We start from the raw sequence: 21,642 nt of genomic DNA on the forward strand, positions 1-21,642 counted from the left end.
TCCTTATAAGAAGGTAAACGGAACACAAGGGGAGAATGCCATGTGAAGATGGAGGCACAAATGTGTTATGCTGCCACAAGCCAAAGAACACCTGGGGGTTATCAGAAGCTAGAAGAATCAAGAAGGATCATCCTCTAGTGCAGAGGTACCCAACCCCCGGGCCGTGGACCACTACCTGTCCGCAGCCTATTAGGAATCAGGCCGCACAGCAGGTGAGTGACAGGCGAGGGAGCAAAGCTTCATCTGCCACTCCCCATCCCTCACATTACCACCTGAACCTCCCCACCCCCCACCATGGAAAAACTGCCTTCCACGAAACTGGTCCCCAGTGCCAAAAAGGTTGGGGACCGCTGCTCTAGTGGCTTCAGAGGGAACACGGCCATGCCAACACCTTGATTCTCAATCCTAGCCTCCAGAACTTGTTTTCTCCAGAGACAAAAAATTTCTGTTGTCTTCAGCCACCCAGTTTGTGGTACGTCGTTACGGCAGCCCTAGGAAAGTAATACAATGACCTACCTTGTTTTGTCACTGCACCCCCATCAAATTATTTCAAACGAAACCACAGATACTATATTATTTATTTTTTAATTCAAATTTATTTATTTTTTGGCTGTGTTGGGTCTTCGTTGCTGCGCACAGGCTTTTTCTAGTTGTGTCGAGCAGGAGCTACTCTTATCGCTGTGTGTGGGCTTCTCACTGCCGTGGCTTCTCTTGTTGCAGAGCACGGGCTCTAGGTGCATGGCCTTCAGTAGTTGTGGCACATGGGCTCAGTAGCTGTGGCTCGTGGGCTCTAGAGCACAGGCTCTGTAGTTGTGGTGCATGGGCTTAGTTACTCTGCGGCATGTGGAATATTCCTGGCCAGGGAACGAACCTGTGTCTCCTGCATTGGCAGGCAGATTCTCAACCACTGCGCTACCAGGGAAGTCCCACTATATTATAATGATATTTAACATAGCGTTTCTCAACTTTAGAACCACCTTCCATTAGCCAAAAAGATTTTGACAAGGTTTACTTTCAGTAGTTTCTATTACAAAAGCAATAGGTTTCAGGTTTTTGGTTTTGTTTTCCACCCCTGTCCCATACCAATTATAAGCTATATAAAAATCACTAGAAGGGCTTCCCTGTTGGCGCAGTGGTTGAGAGTCCGCCTGCCAATGCAGGGGACACGGGTTCGTGCCCCGGTCCGGGAAGATGCCGCAGAGCGGCTGGGCCCGTGAGCCATGGCCGCTGAGCCTGCACGTCCGGAGCCTGTGCTCCGCAACGGGAGAGGCCACAACAGTGAGAGGCCCGCATACCACCAAAAAAAAAATCACTAGACATTCTGAAAGTACCCATAAAAATGATGGGTTTACTCTTCTCATCCTAGCTGAAGGAATAAGGAGCATATTTTGTCATATTAACAATAAAGATCATGTAACATTCACTGCATGCTATTTTTAGGAGAAGGTGAGAGAAAACTTCAGCAGGTTAATATGCACATTATCTAGTTAAATCTTACCTGTTAAATTAGGTAGACGTTCTCCAAGACTACATGGTATTGTGGTCCTCAATCTTTGTTCCACTGGAGAAAACTTAATTAGTGGTGAAAGAGACCGTTTTCTTTCACCAAGGGACATGCGTGAAGATGGTTTTGTACAGTCAATGTGCATATCATGAGTGCCCCAAAAGTTAAGCATATCATCAGTTTGCATGTATTGGGAAGTAAGGCTCAATTCTGGTTTGTGTTTTTCAAGTGTTTCAGGATTAGAGAGGCAAATTTCTTCCCTTTGCTTGGGCACAGATTTCTTCAGAGCCTCATATCCACTCCAAGTAGCCTGTAAATTAAAGTCTGATTCTGGAGTATTCTGTCTTCCTCCCACAGCACCTTCTGGGAAAATGCCACTGTGCATAGGGCTATTTGGTTCCAGTTTAAAATTGGCCTCTGTACTACTGGAGCTATTAAGACTTAAGTGACCAACTTCTTCTGGAAGAGTTTCATGTAATATGCCAAAATCACTATCTTTAAAACTGGAACTAATTCCACTTGATATCTGAAAAGAGTTCCATAACATACTTTTATGCATGGAAAGATCTTTGTAAGAAGCTTTCGAGTGGTCTGATATTTTAATATACTCTTCTTCACTGCTACCTATCACATCTCTCCTATTGCCTACAGCAGGGGAGGATGTCTCTATTTGGCTAGTTTCTAAAAACTTGTTCTGTAAAGCTGTACATTCCAAATCTTGCTTACAAATTATGTCCTTATTTAACAAATCTGACACATTCTGTGTTGTTGGTTCACCTATGCAACTGGTTACCACAGGTTTCTGAAGCACACACTTGAGGCAATCTGAAACAACTTTCTCTTCAGGCAAATGAGAATGGCTAGAATCGGACACAGTGGTTGCTGAGAAAAAACTGTCCACGTTAGGCTCTTTCTGATTATGCACCACAGGTAAGGATTCTGGCAATACTTCTCTATGTTCAGTATCCATCTGAATTGGTTCTGCACTTCTGTTATCTTCTATTTTAACAGCTTTTCTCCATGAGCTCCTAATTTCACTTACTGATTAAATGAAGGGGGAAATAACACAAGTTATTAATAAATTCCCAAATAGAACATGCAGTTAAACATTTCATTTCTAGTGCTTAAGATAAAACTTCTGACTCAGTACATGTTCATAAATATGCCAGTTGGATGACAAGGATCCACAATACACCAAAGCCCAACAACATCAAAGAATTCCATCTCCAACTGACCACACACAAAAAATGAAACGTGTTCCTGAAATGTGCATATACTTTCACACAGCACATACAAATCACATGTATTAAAGAGATATTTTCTTAATCATAATTCAAAGAGTCATGTACCACAATGTTCATTGCAGCTCTGTTTACAATAGCCAGGACATGGAAGCAACCTAAGTGTCCATCGACAGATGAATGCATAAAGAAGATGTGGCACATATATACAATGGAATATTACTCAGCCATAAAAAGAAATGAAATTGTGTTATCTGTAGTGAGGTGGATGGACCCAGAGTCTGTCATACACAGTGAAGTAAGTCAGAAAGAGAAAATCAAATACCGTATGCTAACACACATATATGGAATCTTAAAAAAAAAAAAAAAATGGTTCTGAAGAACCTAGGGGCAGGACAGGAATAAAGATGCAGACGTAGAGAATGGACTTGAGGACACAGGGAGGGGGAAGAGTAAGCTGGGACGAAATGAGAGAGTGGCATGGACTTATATATACTATCAAATGTAAAATAGATAGCATAGCTAGTGGGAAGCAGCCACACAGCACAGGAAGATCAGCTCGGTGCTTTGTGACCACCTAGAGGGGTGGGATAGGGAGGGTGGGAGGGAGACGCAAGAGGGAGGAGATATGGGGATATATGTATATGTATAGCTGATTCACTTTGTTATATAGCAGAAACTAACACACCATTGTAAAGCAATTATACTCCAATAAAGATGTTATTTATAAATAAATAAACAAACAAATAAATGGAAAAAAAGATATTTTCTTGCCCATCTAGGCCAGGGTTTGGCATGCATATATATATATATTTATTTATTTATATACTTATATATATACAGTATACACACACACACACAACACACACTTTTTCTATAAAGGGCCAGATAGTAACACTTCAGGTATTGCAGGCCATCTTATCTGTGGTAACTACTCAGCCACTGTAATGTGAAAGTAGCCATAAACAATATGCTGACAAATGAACAAGGTTGTGTTCAATGCAACTCTATGTACAAAAACACATAGGGTGGGCCAGATTTGGTTTGCAAGATGTAGTTTGCCAACCACCAATCTATACAGTGGCTAGGTTCAACCTGAACTGAATCCATTTAACTTTGGATATGTCATTTCTAGTAGCAAAATGGAAATTATATCTAATCACTCACCCAGCATGATGTGCCTACATGAGGACAAGAATATCCGAACTTTGCCCACACAATACAGGTTGTAAGAAGAAAGTACTGGGGAGTCTGATTAGCTTGGGAGAGGTAGGTAAGATCTCTGTACAGAGTTTTTGGCTGATGCTGCTGGTTGTTGACTGGAAGAATACAGCCTCCATACTCTATAAATGTTGATCACAGATCAGATGTGGAGGCAGAGGATATTTCTGAAGTGATCAACTAAAATATTTTCCACAAAAAAGCCAAGTAAAACAACAAAAACAAAACTGTACAGTTCCAGGGCAAAATAATACTGCTGAAGGACTGCCATATAGGTGACAGTGCCCACAGTTGATATTTCAATAAAAGTCCCCCACATGAAAACAAATAGAGCCAATGCCACTAAATTGAAAGATACAGAAAAAAAGTTTTAAAGTGAGTTTCCAAAAGATTTGTCAGACCATGGTTCTAATAGTAGTAATGTCTAAGAAAGAAAACAGTGACAAAAAACATTATTAACTTACTCAAGTTTTCTGGAGTTCGGGGAATTTGATTCCTTGTTAAGAATGGGTTGGAAGCTAGAGAGTCAATTAGTTCCTCTAATATTACTTCTTTTCCTTTAGAAGGCTGTGGTGAATCAGATAAAACTGCCCTTGCAACCTAAAACAGAAAAGAAAAAGTAAAGCAAAAATTACCAAGCCCACTGGTAGAATGCAACAAAGGCCCTGATAAGAACAATAAGCACAAAAATAAACTCAACAATGTAGCTCCCAGGCACTCCATATAGACTCTCCAGGCACAATCCTATTAAGGTGAAATCAAACCCCAAACCCTGTTTCCTCCCTTATCTTAAATGAATATCCTGTTACACAGGAGAGAAAAGATAAGAAATCTTTACACTTGGAAAGATTTAGATATAGTTCTGACTGCAGTGATCTGAATTACTATCTGCCACACTTTTGAGCTTCACAATTCCATATCTCATGCTAAAATGACTGGTTCTAAAGCATGCAGGTTCTTCTTAATTATAATCCACCGCACAGTAACACCTCTACTAATAAACAGAGTACATTCTGACAACAAACTTCTTTGCCAGAAACCTCATCATCAGACCTAAATTAGTGAAAACATAGGGATACATTTCTAAAAGAGAAAAGAAAGTGTACAATATGGAAATAGCTCTCTGTATTAACATTTTAATAAAACCAGAAAGCAAAAAACAAGCAAATTAAAATCTCTGCAACCTGAAATCCTGAAAAAAAGAAACTGCCTACAACCATAATCAAACTGACTCCTCCTCCATAAAAATAGAGGGCTTCTTAGAATTCTAACGCTAAATATTCCTTGTCATAAACACTATTAAAGAGAATTAATTTCACTTTACTTTCAGAGTTTTATGAGATTTTAGGGCTCTCCTCTTCCATCCTATCTCATTCCACTGCTACTGTAAATTCTTTTAACCAGAAAATGTGCCTTTCCTCCCATATCAGGAAAGAAAAAAAGAATGACTAATCATCTTTTCTTTAGTATAGAGTCAATCAACTAATACAGAGAAACAACAGAACTTTAGAGATTTAAAAATATTTAGAGACCATGAAACTGGTCCAACTTCCTCAAGTTGCAAACAAGAAAAATGACTGACAGCCAGCTCTCTTATTTGGACAATATTTATTAACTTTTTTCACGATCAAGATAAAGGAGGGAACTCCAATACCTGAATCAATATGCACTAAACCAAACTTTTCTTTCAGTCTCTCAGGAATGTAAAACAGCTGATTTATTTTCTGGCTGTTTCTGTTTCTGGCAGATAATCCAAATTCAAACAATGGGAAATATGTAATAAAAATAACATTAAAGAATGGCCTGACCATTTCATTTGTATAAACCGAGTTCTGTAATACTCAGCAATAGTCGTATTATGTGGTCACTTGCCAGTGAAAAGTAGAAAATTATTAAGGAACAGAGCTGGTGAAGAAAACCAAGATCATAAACAATCATGTATTTATTCACTTTTGAAATATTTAAAAAGCAGAAGGACAAAACCTTCACTTGGTGATAATATACTGTATAGTCTTTGTTCTAAAATTCAAAAAAAGAGGAAGCTCAGCTAAGCAACAGATAACATTCGCAGAGTATTTTAATAAGTATAATCATTGGGTGTATTTATCCAACAATTTATGTAATGGTTAATTCCAAAAATATTATACATGTATTATTTTTATACTTTTGGATAGTTATAGAATGGGACATGGGTTCTAAACCACGGATATAATCTTAACTAAATAAGTTTATTTTATATCTGTTTCTACTTTTGGGGAGGACCAATTCTGCTTTAACCATGATTTTTATTGTCTGTGACCTCCTTCCCAAATTACACCTAATCAATAATTAACTGTACTTCACTTATAATCCCAACACCATTTAGAAAATGACATTTCAGTATACTTATTACAATCTCTTTCTAACCTCTTCTACCAGATGATCTTGCTCTTTTTGGAATGGATCACTTTTTTTAGCTGGCAGAGACCCTCCAAATGCACTACTCTTTGCAATATTTGATGATGAAGAGTCTTCCGCTTCAAATTCTGGTGTTTTCTTAGAAACTGTTTCATTTTTCTCTCCAGGAGTCGTCAACTTCATGTCCTGAATAAGATAGACATGTAATGTTAAAACGTTAATAATTGTACCTGATCTTCATTGTACCTGATCTTCATTAATGTTAATCTATAAAAGGTTAACATTATTGTAAAATTAAATGTTCACTGGCACAGTTTAAAAATTCCAGTATTCCCATTTAGAAGTAATAACTAATGTGTAAACAGGAATGGTAGATAATGTGCACATACTAGGAAATGTGAAAATAGAAATTTAATTGGGATATCAACAAAAGTAAAGAATATTTTTATCATATGTGAGTATGGTCAGAATTAATTTTAAATTGTTTTAAAATGTACCTTTTCAAGTAGTGTAACACTGTTTCTATCTGATGGTGAAATGGGCTGCAACAGGAAAGAAGCAGGGCTAAAAGGAAAAAAAATTAATAAATCCAAGTTATGAGTAAGAAAGAATTCCATTCACTTGATGTATTTGAATATTCTAAGGAAACTGTCTGCCCCGTATCTGTCCGTTACGATTTCACTCAATTCGTCCCGGTCATCAAAAGGCAGTTTATTATTCTAGGGAAGTATAGTGACAATTAGAGCAGTACTTCAGCCCAATTTGTGTATCAGCCTCCCAAACTAATGAACATTTTCCTTACCCAGTATGTATTTTAAGTCAACAGCATTTTTTACAAGGGTTGGATGACTTGATGAACACTCAAAAACTTGAGTACAAGGTAAAAACAAATTCAATTAGGGACTTCCCTGGTGGCACAGGGGTTAAGAATCTGTCTGCCAATGCAGGGGACATGGGTTTGATCCCTGGTTCGGGAAGATCCCACATGCCGCAGAGCAACCAAGCCCGTGCGCCACAACTACTGAGCCCGAGTGCCACAACTACTGAAGCCCCTGCACCTAGAGCCCATGCTCTGCAGCAAGAGAAGCTGCCGCAATAAGCCCGCGCACCGCAACAAAGAGTAGCCCCCGCTCGCCGCAACTAGAGAAAGCCCATGCGCAGCAACGAAGACCCAATGCAGCCAAAAATAAACAAATAAAAATAAATAAATTAAAGAAAAAAATTCAATTAACTAGAATCACATTATTACAATGTCCTCAGGCTTCAGACCACAGAAGCACTGTAGCAGAGACTAAGATTCTTTTGATATTTCAGGTCCAAAATCAATTTCTCTTATGCTGAATTTTCTATAGCAAATACATTACACTTACAGTAAAGTCATGAGGTTATTCAATTTGAATTTGCAGCATTCCACACATAGTGTTCCTTAATCTCTTAGATTCTCTTGCCCCTTTTGGTAAACGTGAAAACCTTATGCATCTTTTCACTATAATTACAAAGTAAGTTATTAAATTTTTTAAGCCTTCAAAGTAATGATAACTTTATTTATCTTCATCTTGAAAGTGCCTTCAAATTCAATCACGGATTGGGTCTGCTCACTGACCAAAAGCTTTTCTACTCTAGGTAAAATGGAGGCAGGATTACCACAGAAACCACCTTCAACATCAAGCATGCCAGTGTTTTTCTTTCCGTTCAGACAGAAAAGTACAAAATTAACAACTTTGCAAATATTTTATATAATAGCAAATATGCCTTTCAACTTTTTCAAATATGCCCTTCTTGAAATCTACCTTCCAAACATAATTCAAAATCACTGAAATCGCTCAAGTTTCAAATTCGCTTCGACAGGATATAATCTAGATATCTAAGGCAAAAGATTAGTGATTACTATCTAGTGTGATTTTATCCACATTCTTCCCCAAAATTGACGTTAAAATGATCAGAAAGCCCTCTGAAGCAGGGCCAGCAAGCTATGGACCAATGCCATTAAGATGCCACCAAAAGACTGGTGAGCTCCTTGAGGATGATGACTATGTCTTACCAAAGGCTATTCCCAAGTCCTAACACAGTGCCTGGCGCTTGGTAGTGCCACACGATGGATCAATGAATAAATGTCACTTGAAGATGAGGCTCTATAGATGCCACCAAATTTTTCTATCTGAATCATTCTTGCAGAGTCTCATAATAGAGAAAAATGGAACCACATTCTATACCTCCTCTCTCTCGTTTCTGAATTGGCAACATGCTATTAGCCTTGTTAATATCTCAATTCAAGTCAACTTCAAAGCAGCCCTGGCTCAGTCCTTACTCTCTACCCACTTGCCAGGCCAAAACTGAGGCCCATGAAATCCAGATAAAAAGGGTATTGATCCCACTGTGGAAATTAACCCTAAAAGCACTACCAAAAGAAAAAAGACATGCTTTTTATAGCAGCAAAAATTTTGAGGAAAACCTAAAGTCTAAAAATAAATGAAATGTTAAAAAGCTATTTTAAGTGGTAATATAATGTTAAGTAAATATACACACACACTTAAAAAAACTGCATTTATGCTATGTTAATGTTGAGAAAATTTTGTATTTTAGAATACAAGACTTTGGAATTGGAAATAAAGTCTAAAAAAGAACTTCGGAAAGAATCTGACAAGTGATTTATTGGAAATTGGAAATTTTAGCTAATTATTTTTTTATTTTCATTTGTTGTTGTTGTTATAATATGTCTACAATTAACAGAGAAATAATAAAAAGAGAAAGGAAATAACAAAATGAGATTAGAATTCAATTTCTAAGACTAAGGATGTTTGTTTGGAATGCATGCAAGATCATACTGCCCTATCTCTGAAATGTAGTAAAGGAGAAACCATAGAGGTTAAAGGTCTAGAAGAACTGCATCACCACCACTAGAAATATCATGGAACCCTCCTTTCCAGAAACCACTGCAAAGAAAGGTAGTACCCACAGTGTACAGCAAAGGCATCATCAATCACTGAATTCTGATTGTAAGTATGGTGCAGCCTCCATGAGCTCACTCTGATCAAAATCAAGCCAGGAGATCTATGGAGAAGACTACTTATACTTTAGTACTTGTGAATGAAAACCACACGTGAAAGGGCAAACAACACACTTACTCTAAAAACTACATTCATCTCATGCTTTTTAACTGCATAATTATATTAACCATATCCACATATGAATTTCCTAATTAACTACACTGATACTGATGTAAGATGATGCCACTACAAATAAAATATTTAGTATAATAGCTGAACTACATGCCAAAAATGGTATTTCTTTAAGTGCAGTCTCTCCACGTTACACATGAAACATTTTATTACAAAATACCTTTTACAGTAAAGAATTCTGAGCAACATGTTTACTTCCATATCCCAGTAACTCAACTCTTTACCTCTCTTCTGTTCTCCTATTAGGCAGTCATAATCTTTCATTTCCCATTAAGCGTTTATCCCTCATCACCAAAAGCCTTCCTCTACCTCCTTTCAATATCCCAACCTATAAGTAAAATAAAGAGTGAAAAGACAGTTAAAAGATCCAAAAGTTTAGGAAAGGATAAATGTGGAAGTCAAAATTATTTAATACAGGGGCTTCCCTGGTGGTGCAGTGGTTGAGAGTCCGCCTGCCGATGCAGGGGACACGGGTTCGTGCCCCGGTCCGGGAAGATCCCACATGCCGCGGAGCAGCTGGGCCCACGAGCGATGGCCGCTGAGCCTGCGCGTCTGGAGCCTGTGCTCCGCAACGGGAGAGGCCACAGCAGTGAGAGGCCCGCGTACCGCAAAAACAAACAAACAAACAAAAACAAACAAACAAAAAATTATTTAATTCAACTTTTTCCTATATTAAGAGAATTCTATTTGAATTAAATTCTTAGGGGCTGAGCATCTGGCTCCTGTAGAATTCTGATAGTACATCTTAGTACAAAATTCTACTTCAAGAAAGAATCTTGAGGTTGAATGGAGTTCATAAATAAAATCAGATTTGTGAATTAATCTACTAACTCCATCAATCTTTAGTCCAACAAGAGACCTTAAATCAAAATATTTAATCTGTTCTCTCAAGGAAAGACAGACCAAAAACATAACTGAGATCGGGAAGCACCAACTATTTCCCTCTAAGAGGCATGCTTTAAGAACAATTGTGATAAGGGGGTAAAATTAGCAAGCCCAATAACTTTATAATTTCTTCACTTTACAAGGTTTTCACTGCAGATTTCATTCTATTTCTTTAGGTACTCAGAAAATCAACATCACACCCAGATCTAAGAACAAAAATAAAATTCTCCCACAAGTAGTGCTGACCTCCTATGAACCAGAAAATTTGCAGAGGAAACTGCCAATAGCATAATTTCACATGTAAGCTTTGACAATAGTTACGGTATTTCAACTTAATAACTTATTAAGAGTATACAGAATGAAGGGGGCCTCAAGTCATTTAAAATTTAAAATTTTCTTTTAGAATTATCCTAAATATTTTGTTTCCATATCTGTGCCTCATTAACATGGGGAAGTTGAACTGAAAATCGACTATTTAAATCAAAGGTTAATCAGAAAAAGCAAAATAATAAAGGAATCTATTTAGCATATCTGTGTTTGACTGCTACTTAATAATGTTTAGTTTCAATAAAGGACAAACACATTCACATTTAGTTTAGAGATTTCTGCTTTTATAATCTGGCATCAGTTTATTTAAGGGATAAATAGGATAATAGAGGAAAAAAGACAATAAATAAAGTAAGAATACTCCTAGTTACAACAAACTAGCTAGGTTCAGTTTTTTCATATGCTAAATTTTGGGATTACATTGAATCAGAAGTCTTCCCAAAAAAAATTTTTTTAAGTACAGAACTCTTTATCAAATGGTATATAAAGCCTCAATATATAGTACAGATAAAACAGAAGGCTGCTTAGGTTGAAGTGGGAAACGCTGGAACAGTCACAGGTTAAATTTGATTCATCCACAGCACCAGAGGGCGCTGCAGAACACAGACTGAAAACTACCAACTAGACTACCAACTAGATCATCTCAGAAGTCCCTAAACTCTTGGATTTAGTCGAACAGCCACAAGTGATTTCAAAGACGTTCACAGACACAAAAAGGCAAAAATTCCCAAACTTGCATTAGATAATTTTCACATATGTCTTTTTCTTCAAAAATTACATAATCCCCATAAGTCCCAACATTTAGATAAGAATAGAGGAAAAAAATGCCCTTGCATCAGAAATGTTGAATCTTTCCTGAAAACGTGGATCCGCAGTAGAAAAACACTGTCTGGTTAAGAGAAGAAAGTTATGAGCTATCTCACAGTGGAGAAGCTTGAAAGCTGGCTGAAGATGGGACTAAAATTAATTAAGAGAAAAAAAAGCAATATGAAAATCAAATTTCTTTTACCTGTTGGCTAGATCACATTTAGTTTCCAGTATATCACTTGCCCTTCTGCAATCATCTTCCTGGGTATGTTGCTTACGTGTATCTAAAGGAATAGAAAAATTAATTACTCTTTAATTATGTTTGTACATTCTAATATTCAGAGATCTCTTGAAGTTCTACAACAACCTCTAAACAGAAGAAAACAGAAAAATAAAATAAATGTTAAAGAAAAGGACAATTATTCAATTATTAAGTATAAAGTAGTATGCATGACAGTGATGGAGAATATGTACAATAGGCTTTTCTAGAAAGATAGCTCATACAAAGTTTCCCAAAAAGGGACAATCCATAATTCTCAAGTATTATATAGCCATGCTTCTTGTTTAAGTACACAGATAATGCAATTACCACATAAACCAGCCAAAAAGTTATACTACTTAGCATATTTTAGCCCAGCATCTATGACATCAGTCAACCTATGTATTTATTCTTCAACATATCATTTAATAACTATGTGTCATTACTGCACTAACAATAGGAAAAAGAAATTAAAAATGGAGACCTGTCTTCAAGGAGTCAGTACAGAATTATGGTATACTGCTACAGTATTATGACACAAGTATGCACAGAATGCAAGGAGGCAGAAAGGCACCCGGCCCAGAGTGGGAAACATGAAGAAGCCATGAAAGTACTAAGAGAATAAGTTGCATGTTTCGTGTGCCACAGCATAAGGTATATCTAGTGGAAGCATGATAGGCAATGAAATTGATGACAAAAGCCATGGCTATATTTCAAAGGATTTGATATTCCAGGAGCTCCTCTTCTTTCAACATGTTAGCTTCTGAAACACTATTTATACGTGTCCAAAGTGTTACTGTATAAGAAGCCAATGTGTATACTATGTAAAGTTTTCCTTTTAATTCATCATAATGCCACCTCATAACATTTTCAATACCCTATGCTTTTGAACCTACTAATTATGATGGAGTTACTGTTATTTATAAAACATTCCAAAAGTAAGCACAAATACAACTATACCACAAGCTTAGTAGACAACCATTAACTAAAATGATGATATAGTCAACATCTTGTTATAACCTATAATGTTAAAGAACTGAAAAAGAATATGTATGTGTATGTGTGTGTATACATACATATATATATATATATATGCTCCATTTCAGATCACTGAATCACTTTGCTGTACACCTGAAACACTGTAAATCAACTATACTTTAATTTTTAAATATTTTAAATTTAAAGATTTTTTAAAAATAAAAATGATGATGCATAACTTTAAACACCATCTGGTGGTGGTAGGCAGAGTTCATGCACATTTGTTCTGGTATGAAAGAAAGTCTGTAAGGTAAAAGCTGCTAGGTGAAAAAGCATCTAGAGCCTTTTTCTCTTTTCCAAAGGTGATAGGTGATAAAAAGCCACTGGTGGGTATTACACCAAGAGATGAAAAGGATCATATTTACATTACACGAAGATCACTGATAGCCATTTGGAATACAGAACAGATAAACTATTGGAGGCAGAGTAGCTAGTTAGAACACAATCACATGCAAGAAATGATGAAAACTAAACTTAAGATGCAAAGATAGCAAAGGAGGGCACAGTCATAATAGTGCATTTAGGAGGTTAAAACAAACTAAACTCACCACTACAAAGCAAACGAAACTAAAGCAGACACTGACTCCTACTGTAAAGACACTACAACTACTAAATAAAATGTAAGAAAAAAGGAAAGCCCAGAAGAATAAAAATCATCACATGACAGAACCAAAGATGGAAAGCACAACAAGCAGGGTAAACTTAAACTGAGAAACAAGGGCTCAATGAGGCAGGCTCCAGGGGCTGAACACAGGAGATTTAAATGCCTACATGGTAACAAGAAACATCATCTCAGGCCTCTCAGGCTGGGATCTGAGAGACCACCATAAGACAAGACACTGCAAAGACTGCTCTGCCTCTAAAAAGGGATTATAAAAATTCTGCCAACTGGACAGGGAAAGCCTGCTGTCTACCTGGACTCCTTGGTGAAAAAAAAGTATAGAAGGAAGGAAGGAAAGATATCTAAAACCTAGCCTACTCAAAAGGAGGTGTGAAATCCATAATTATACTGGCTACTTGTTTTAGGAATCCCAAACCAAAGACATTAACTGCTCTAGTTCAAAAGAAATCCCTGGGACTCTTGGCCACTCTGTAGAGACCCTTCTGCAATCCTGGGCCCACATGACTCCTCCAGAGGTGGGGAACCCACTGAAGTTGAGATTTCATTCAAATATTTAAATATTATTATTTCAATAGAACATCAGCAGGCAGAGCATACAGGAGAAGTACCTGAAATGAAGAGATACTGGGAAAATTGATAAAGATAAAAATCAGTATATTTAAAATGATCAACAAAAAAGAAACAACAGGGGCCATAATGAAAGAAGATGACACCATGAAAAAGAATGGGTAGTTTTGAAAAAAGAAGCAAATAAAAAATACATTCATGAAAATTAAATACTAAATGGACAGGTCAAAAAGGAGATTAAACATAAATAAAGAGATAATTAGTGAACCATAGCGAGATACAAAGAAAATACCCAGAATGCAGGTCCAGAGTTACAAAGAGGTTATAAATATGAATGAGAAGTTATGAGATATGGGGGACAGAATTAGAAGTCCCAATAATATGAGGGATAAAAGAAAAGGACCAAAAGAATACGAGAGGGGGGTAATATTACAAGAGATATTAGTGAATAAGTTTCCAGAACTGAAGAAAGATACGAGCCTTCACGCTGCATAAGCACACACAAGTTCCAAACAGGCTAAATAAAAACAAATCTACATTTAGACACAGCTCAATGAACCTGCATAATACAAAAATAAATAAGTCTTAAAAGCAACCAGAGATCAAAAATTACCTACAAATGAACGACAATTAGAGAGACAGCAAATGTTTCGAAAACAAAAGAAGGCAGAAAGCAATGAGATCATATTATTAAAGTCCCAAGGAAAAATAAGTGTTGATCTTGAATCCAAACTATCATTCATAAGTAAAAACAAAGATATTTTCAAAGAAAGACTAAGAGATCTTACTATTCAGGGTCTGTCACTAAAAGAAGTGAAAGATATACTTCGAGGTATACCTCTCAAAAGGAAGGAATAGAACAAAAGTAATATTGACCAAAAAAATCAGTAAATATATTGGTAAATCACACACAATGATTGTTAAAAAGAATTTCTATCAATGTCATTCTTTTTTTAACGGGTAGGGCATTATCCTAGAATAAAAGTAAGAGGACAAAACAACCATATACAGTGAGTGAATCCTCCTTGGATCCTGGTTCAAAAACAAACATTTACAAAGAACATGTTGGGGGATAAGAGAAGTTTTATTTATAAACTTAAGAACAGCAGAACAGTATACGTATGGTTAGATCCAAAGTAAAATTATTTTTATAAACATACATCAGAATAAACTTAAGATTTAGGATAGTGGTTATCTCTGCAAATGCAGAATGAACAGTCAAGGCCAAGGGGTTAATATCCAAAATATACAAACAGCTCATACATATGAATATCACAAAAACAAACCCAATCAATGCATGCCGCAACTAAAAATTCACATGCCACAACTAAGGAGCCTGCAAACCATAACTAAGGAGCCCACCAGCCACAACTAAGGAGCCCACCAGCCACAACTAAGGAGCACACGTGCCATAACTAAGGAGCCTGCCTGCTGCGACTAAGACCCGGTACAACCAAATAAATAAATAAAATATTTTTTTAAAAAGGGGCAGGGCTTCCCTGGTGGCGCAGTGGTTGAGAGTCCGCCTGCCAATGCAGGGCACATGGGTTCGTGCCCCTATCCGGGAAGATCCCACATGCCGTGGAGCGGCTAGGCCTGTGAGCCATGGCCGCTGAGCCTGCGCGTCCGGAGCCTGTGCTCCACAATGGGAGAGGCCACAGCGGTGAGAGGCCCATGTACCACAAAACAAAAACAAAAACAAATAAAAAAAAGGGCAGAAGATCTAAATAGACATTTCTCCAAAGAAGACATACAGATAGCCAACAGGCACATGAAAAGATGCTCAACATCACTAATTATTAGAGAAATGCAAATCAAAACCACAATGAGGTATCAACCTCACACTTGTTAGAACGGCCCTCATCAAAAAGTCTACAAATAATAAATGCTGGAGAGGATGTGGAGAAAAGGGAACCCTCCTGCACTGTTGGGGGGAATATAAATTGGTGCAGCCACTACGGAGAACAGTATGGAGGTTCCTTAAAAATCTAAAAATAGAACTACCATATGATCCAGCAATTCCACTCCTGGGTATATGGGTGGGAAAAACGAAAACTCTAATTTGAAAAAACACATGCACTCCAATGTTCATAGCAGCACTATTTACAATAGTCAAGACATGGAAGCAACGCAAGTGCCATCAACAGATTATTGGCTTAAGAAGATGTGGCATATATATACACACATACACACACAATGGGTATTTCTCAGCCATACAAAAGTGAAATATTGCCACTGGCAGCAACATGGATGGACCTAGAGAATATTATGCTTAGTGAAATAAGTCAGACAGAGAAAAACACTATATGATATCACTTATATGTAAAATCTAAAAAATAATACAAATGAATTTATATATGAAACAGAAACAGACTCACAGACACAGAAAGCAAACTTACAGTTACCAAAGGGGAGAAGGAAGCGGGGGAAGGGACAAAGGAGTATGAGATTAACAGATAACAAACTACTTTAATACATAAAATAGATAAGCAACAGGATTTACTGTATAGCATAGGGAATTATAGCCAATATCATGTAATAGCCTATAATGGAATATAACCTGAAAAAAAAAAAAACCAAAATCACTATGCTCTACACACCTGAAACTAAAATATTGTAAATCAACTATACTGCAATTTAAAAAAAAAAGAATACTCAAGGAAGGGTGGATACTCAAGGGTTAACTACACTAGTACTTTTTTAAAAAACTAAAGCAAATACTGCAAAGATTTGACAAGAGTGTTCAGTAAACAGGTATTTATAATATTCCTGTACTTAATAATGCTGAAATGTAATTTTTTAAAACTACTGAAAAGAAAAATCACTTCCAGCAAGATGTAATATGTAAGGTATAGGAGGGAAAAAGCTGTTGTACTTTAAGCAAAGTGGTTTACTACAAAAAGTATAAAATAATGTTGAGGTTCCCCAGCCCAGACAAAGGCTCTAGATGAAAAAAAAAAAAAGGAATCCCAAGGGTACAAACTGTGCAATGTGTGAAGGAAAGGGTTACCCCCAAAGAGCCTATCAAACACTTTTAAAATGTGGACTTCTAACTAAACTTCATAAACAGACACAAATATTCCCTCACTCTGAAGGCGACATAGAAATCTCCAAATGGACGTGAGGACAATTTCATGGTTTCACAGGACCTAAACTAAGTATGCCAAGAGTACAAAGGCCCTTTCCATGCTGAAGTGAGAACACAATGGCAACCAAATATGCCAAGAACTATCAAAGTAATTCTATCATCATAAGCAATGCTCTGCATCTGAAGATCTTTTTCATTCATCAAACTATGCAGTCTTTTGTGTCTACTCTTCTGCTGGCACCTATCCTTGACCCTTGCTCTCTGGTCTATGATCTTTCCCAACTAGTGTCCTCCCCACATACACCTGACTCCCAAACCAATCACCTATCCTAGCTGTGTTCATCCTTTTTCTTCCTAAGTCCTGTACTAACTGCTGCCATGACCGATGGCCTGCCTAAACTCAACTGTAGCCTATACTTATTACCTGCTCCAGATTGGCTACATAATTCATACATTTTTTATTCATTTTTCCCTCCACCTATCTACCTTACATTTACTGAACCCAATAAAAATTTCTTGTACACAAATACTAGGCAATTGGTGAAACTGAGTATGAAATTGATATTAGATATTGTAGAGAAATTAATTTTTTAGGTGTGATAATGGTATGATATTTGAGGAAACTGAGATAATTATTAATTTTAGGTGTAACATTAGTGTGGTAATTAAAGAGGAAAAAGTCCTTATTTTCATGGGAATGCATGCTGAAACAGAGTGAAGTGTTAAGGTCTCAGACTTACATGGTTTAGCAAACAAACATACACATTTAAAGCAAAAATCTCAACTGCTGAAACAAGCAACAGTTAAGTATTCAGGTAATTACTGTACTATTCTTTCATGTTAAAAAATTGTGGGCTTCTACACAAAACTTGTAAGTGAACATTTATAGCAGCATTACTCATAATAGCCAGATGGTGGAAATAACCCAAATGTCCATCAAAGGACAAACAGATCAACAAAATTCGATTCAATCATACAACAGAATGTATTCAAACAAAGTAATGAAGTATCGATACTTGCTACAACTTGGATAAACCTTGAAAACACTGTGCAAAGTAAAAAGCTGTGCAACTGAAAGAAAGGAGACACAAAAAGCCTTATGTTGACTGAGGCTCATATGACTGAAATGCTTTGTGCATTTCACCACAGTAAATAACTGGGAAAAAAAAACATGAAAGTTTATAAAAGAACTGTTATCACAGTGAGAAATATTAATGAGATTGAAGTTTAAAAGAGAAAAAATAACCAACCTGGAAGTGAAGCAGGGTACTGCAAAAGAATACTCTTCTCATATGCTTCTTCTGAGGCAGGATCAAACGAAAGGGGAGACATAGGTGGTAAAAGATCCACAGCCTTAAAACACAGAATTTGTTATTTTGAAATATACACACTTTACTCAGTACCACAGTAACAATACCAAGCAAACCTAGGAATGGATGATTTTTTTTTCCCTAACGAAGGAAGAATTAGCAAACATACAAATTATCCTGTAACTATTTTTAAACTAAGGAGTATGATATTAGGAACAAGAGGGCTACTTTGCCCTCCAACTATGCCTCAAATGTAATAGTGCCTAAAATAAAGAGGAATGTCTCAATTTCTTTTTTTTTAAATTGTAATCCTTACTGTTACTGGCCAAAAACTCTGGACCTAAATCCTGTTGTCTTTGTTGAAAGATGAACCAACTGCATGGAAAGGTTTGAGATGCACTGGCAACAAAGTGAGACTTGCTCTTCACCGAGATCAGAAGTATTAAAAGGGGATTGCACATTGTCCTTGTTTGAGTCACTTATTAAATGCCACTCAGGACTTCTAGCCAGGGTGTGTCCCATGGAGACTCACCCCCACCCCCACCCCCGCCATAGCTGTGAAGCTCAGAGCAGTGCTTTGCAACAAACTAAATTCTCAACGTGTTCATAGGGACTGTGGGGCTTGGTCTTTGGTCAAAGGCTCAGCCGTTCCGAGGAGTCCTACCATATTTTTGCTTCCTGCTCTAGTAGGTCTAGTGTCCTGGGTTTGGGGTGAGACATGTGGACTAGAGCTGTTAGATTGCACAGGGGACTGAGTGTTCTTCATGTTCTGCATCTTCGGGCATGCACAGACCCCCAGAGGATACGGTCCAGGTCCCTTCGCTCTGACGGGGAACTTTACCATGTCGAACTGCTGTGTTTACCATGTGCGTTTGTTACCTTTTCATCCTCATCTTTCTCATCAGAAACTTGTGGTTTTACTCTTTCAGGTTCTTTTACTTCTGGTCTCCGTTTGCTAGCTAGATGTTTGGGTTCACTTTTGTGCCTCTTTTCATCTGTGTCTTCTCCTTCATTCATTTCAGCCTGAGCTCCTCTGGGCCTCGCATCTCTGTCTGGCTCCTCCTTAGATTTCTGTTTAGGTGTTAGTCCTTCGGTTTGACTTCTGAGTCTCTTTTCTTCCTGGAGGTGACCAGGCTTTACTTTATCATCTCTTTCTTCTTCTTCTACGTGTGTTCCTGGTCTTACTCTTCCCGGTTCTTCTGCAGGGAGCGGTCCAGCAACTTGTTCTCTGGATGTAACTCTACGTCTCTTTTCCTCCTGGTCTTTTTCTTCTTCATCGACAGAATCATCTGATTTTGCTTTTTCAGTGTCTTCCTCAGGCTTCTGTTTGGCAGCGCCCCCTGTGAAATGAGATGTGACGGTGGTCTGCCTGGTAGTTTGCCTTGTAATCCTGGGGCTACATGAGACTTCAGATTTTGTTTCTCCATCGGACTTGCTTCTCCTGGGCATGCAGTTTGGAAACAGGTCTGGGGGACTTGTTCTTCTCTGCTATTTCCACTCTGTGGTCCTCACCACTTGTCTGGCTCCCGTTTTCTACACATCCATTCACTTCCCAACTGAAAGCATGAGCTCCGTTCTCCAAGGACAAATCTTTATTTAAAAGGGATTTGGGGCTTCCCTGGTGGCGCAGTGGTTGAGAGTCCGCCTGCCAATACAGGGAACGCGGGTTTGTGCCCCGGTCCGGGAAGATCCCACATGCCGCGGAGCGGCTGGGCCCGTGAGCCATGGCTGCTGAGCATGCGCGTCCGGAGCCTGTGCTCTGCAACAGGAGAGGCCACAACAGTGAGAGGTCCGCATACCGCAAAAAAAAAAAAAAGGGATTTGACTTGTGCCATGTAGCCCTCCTCTGATAATTCTTCTTTATGTAATTTGGTTTCCAAGTCACATAACTGATTCTTTATTTCTGTGTGCAGAAATTCATGCAAGAGATTCCACTTCTCCTTCATGCATTCCTTTTCTGCTAAACTATCTCTTTCCAAATCTTTGAGCCGGATGGTCTCGAGGATTTCGTGAGCAACATCGTGGGGTTTGTCGTAGACCGGCAGTGGCCACAGGTAGACAGCAGGCTCAGCCCCCACAGGCGACTTGAGCCTCAGCGCCAGCTTCTCCCCGATCTCATTTTCTTTTTAATACAATCCACTGAATCTAAAAATATCAACTATATCACAACAGCAGCTTAATGAACATTCTAATATGTATTTAGAAAAATCACAGAAACCGAAATATTTGAACTTTAGGCTCAGATGCAAAGATGAGAAGCATACACACATATAGCATTTCCAGGTCATTTGTACCATGATAAATCAAGAGTTTGCAAGAGATTAAACTACTCTCCAAAAGTCAAGTCAATATTACTTACTGGAGTCCAACCTTTTATTAGCCTGAAAGGAGACAGACCGAGAAATTCTTTCCAATTTTTATGCCATTCTTCTTGTTTTTCAACAATAGAATGTTTTATAGTTGAGACATCATCTTTTATTTTATACCTGTAACGGCATAAAAAAGAACTTCATTCAAAACATGAATATATAAAAAGAAGCACTGAGAAAAAGTGCTGAAGTAAGAATATTATAGCTCGTAGAGAAAGGGCAGAAAGTATAACTGAAAGTTCAACCAATTCAGCACACCTAAATTGCATAAACTCTCCCATTGAGAGTTCAGAATCTAAAATACCTTGTTTCCTTTTAATACCAAATAGGAATCATACATCTGTACTCTATTTATCTTTAAAAATATTGGGTTGGCCAAAAAGTTCATTCGGGTTTTTCCCTAAGATGTTACCCAAACGAACTTTTTGGCCAATCCCATACAATTTTTTCCTGGTTCTGAACTCAAGTTGAAATTCTACTCCTACTCTCTATCCATTTCTAAAGAGAACCCATACCTCCCGGTCACCCTGCTCAATATAAACAAATTTTTTAAAACCTAGTTCTATTAGTAGACCCTACAAAAGAAAAGCTAGAGAAAAGTCAGAATTATTTGATAAAGAATTATCACTCAGGGCAAATAATATACTCCAGACAAAAGAAAACTACATTAATTTTCCTTGCTACTTCACGTGTCTCTCTAGAAGTTGGTGACATAAGGTTTTTGAGTACGAGTAAAATTTTCACACTTGTTTGCCAAAGCTACTGAGTTGTTAACTAAACAAGAGTTGTGCTGAGAAATTATCAAAACCACCCTACTCCTACCCCAGT

The 21,642-nt window shown here is 37.6% G+C and overlaps 1 protein-coding gene across 1 annotated transcript in view; it reads right to left on the reverse strand.

Annotated features, from left to right (window-relative positions):
- HAUS6 (HAUS augmin like complex subunit 6) overlaps positions 1-21,642 on the reverse strand; it is a 43,780-nt gene that overhangs the window by 4,268 nt on the left and 17,870 nt on the right. The window contains exons 10-16 of the mRNA XM_082842159.1: positions 20,805-20,931; positions 18,386-18,488; positions 11,764-11,845; positions 6,861-6,927; positions 6,373-6,549; positions 4,431-4,566; positions 1,499-2,545 (exon numbers count right to left, since the gene is read on the reverse strand). Coding sequence (XP_082698285.1) covers positions 1,499-2,545; positions 4,431-4,566; positions 6,373-6,549; positions 6,861-6,927; positions 11,764-11,845; positions 18,386-18,488; positions 20,805-20,931 — 1,739 coding nt within the window. The remainder of the gene's footprint in view (positions 1-1,498; positions 2,546-4,430; positions 4,567-6,372; positions 6,550-6,860; positions 6,928-11,763; positions 11,846-18,385; positions 18,489-20,804; positions 20,932-21,642) is intronic.

Source organism: Leucopleurus acutus (genome assembly GCF_964270905.1).
Source record: "Leucopleurus acutus genome assembly, chromosome: 7".
NCBI lineage: Eukaryota > Metazoa > Chordata > Mammalia > Artiodactyla > Delphinidae > Leucopleurus > Leucopleurus acutus.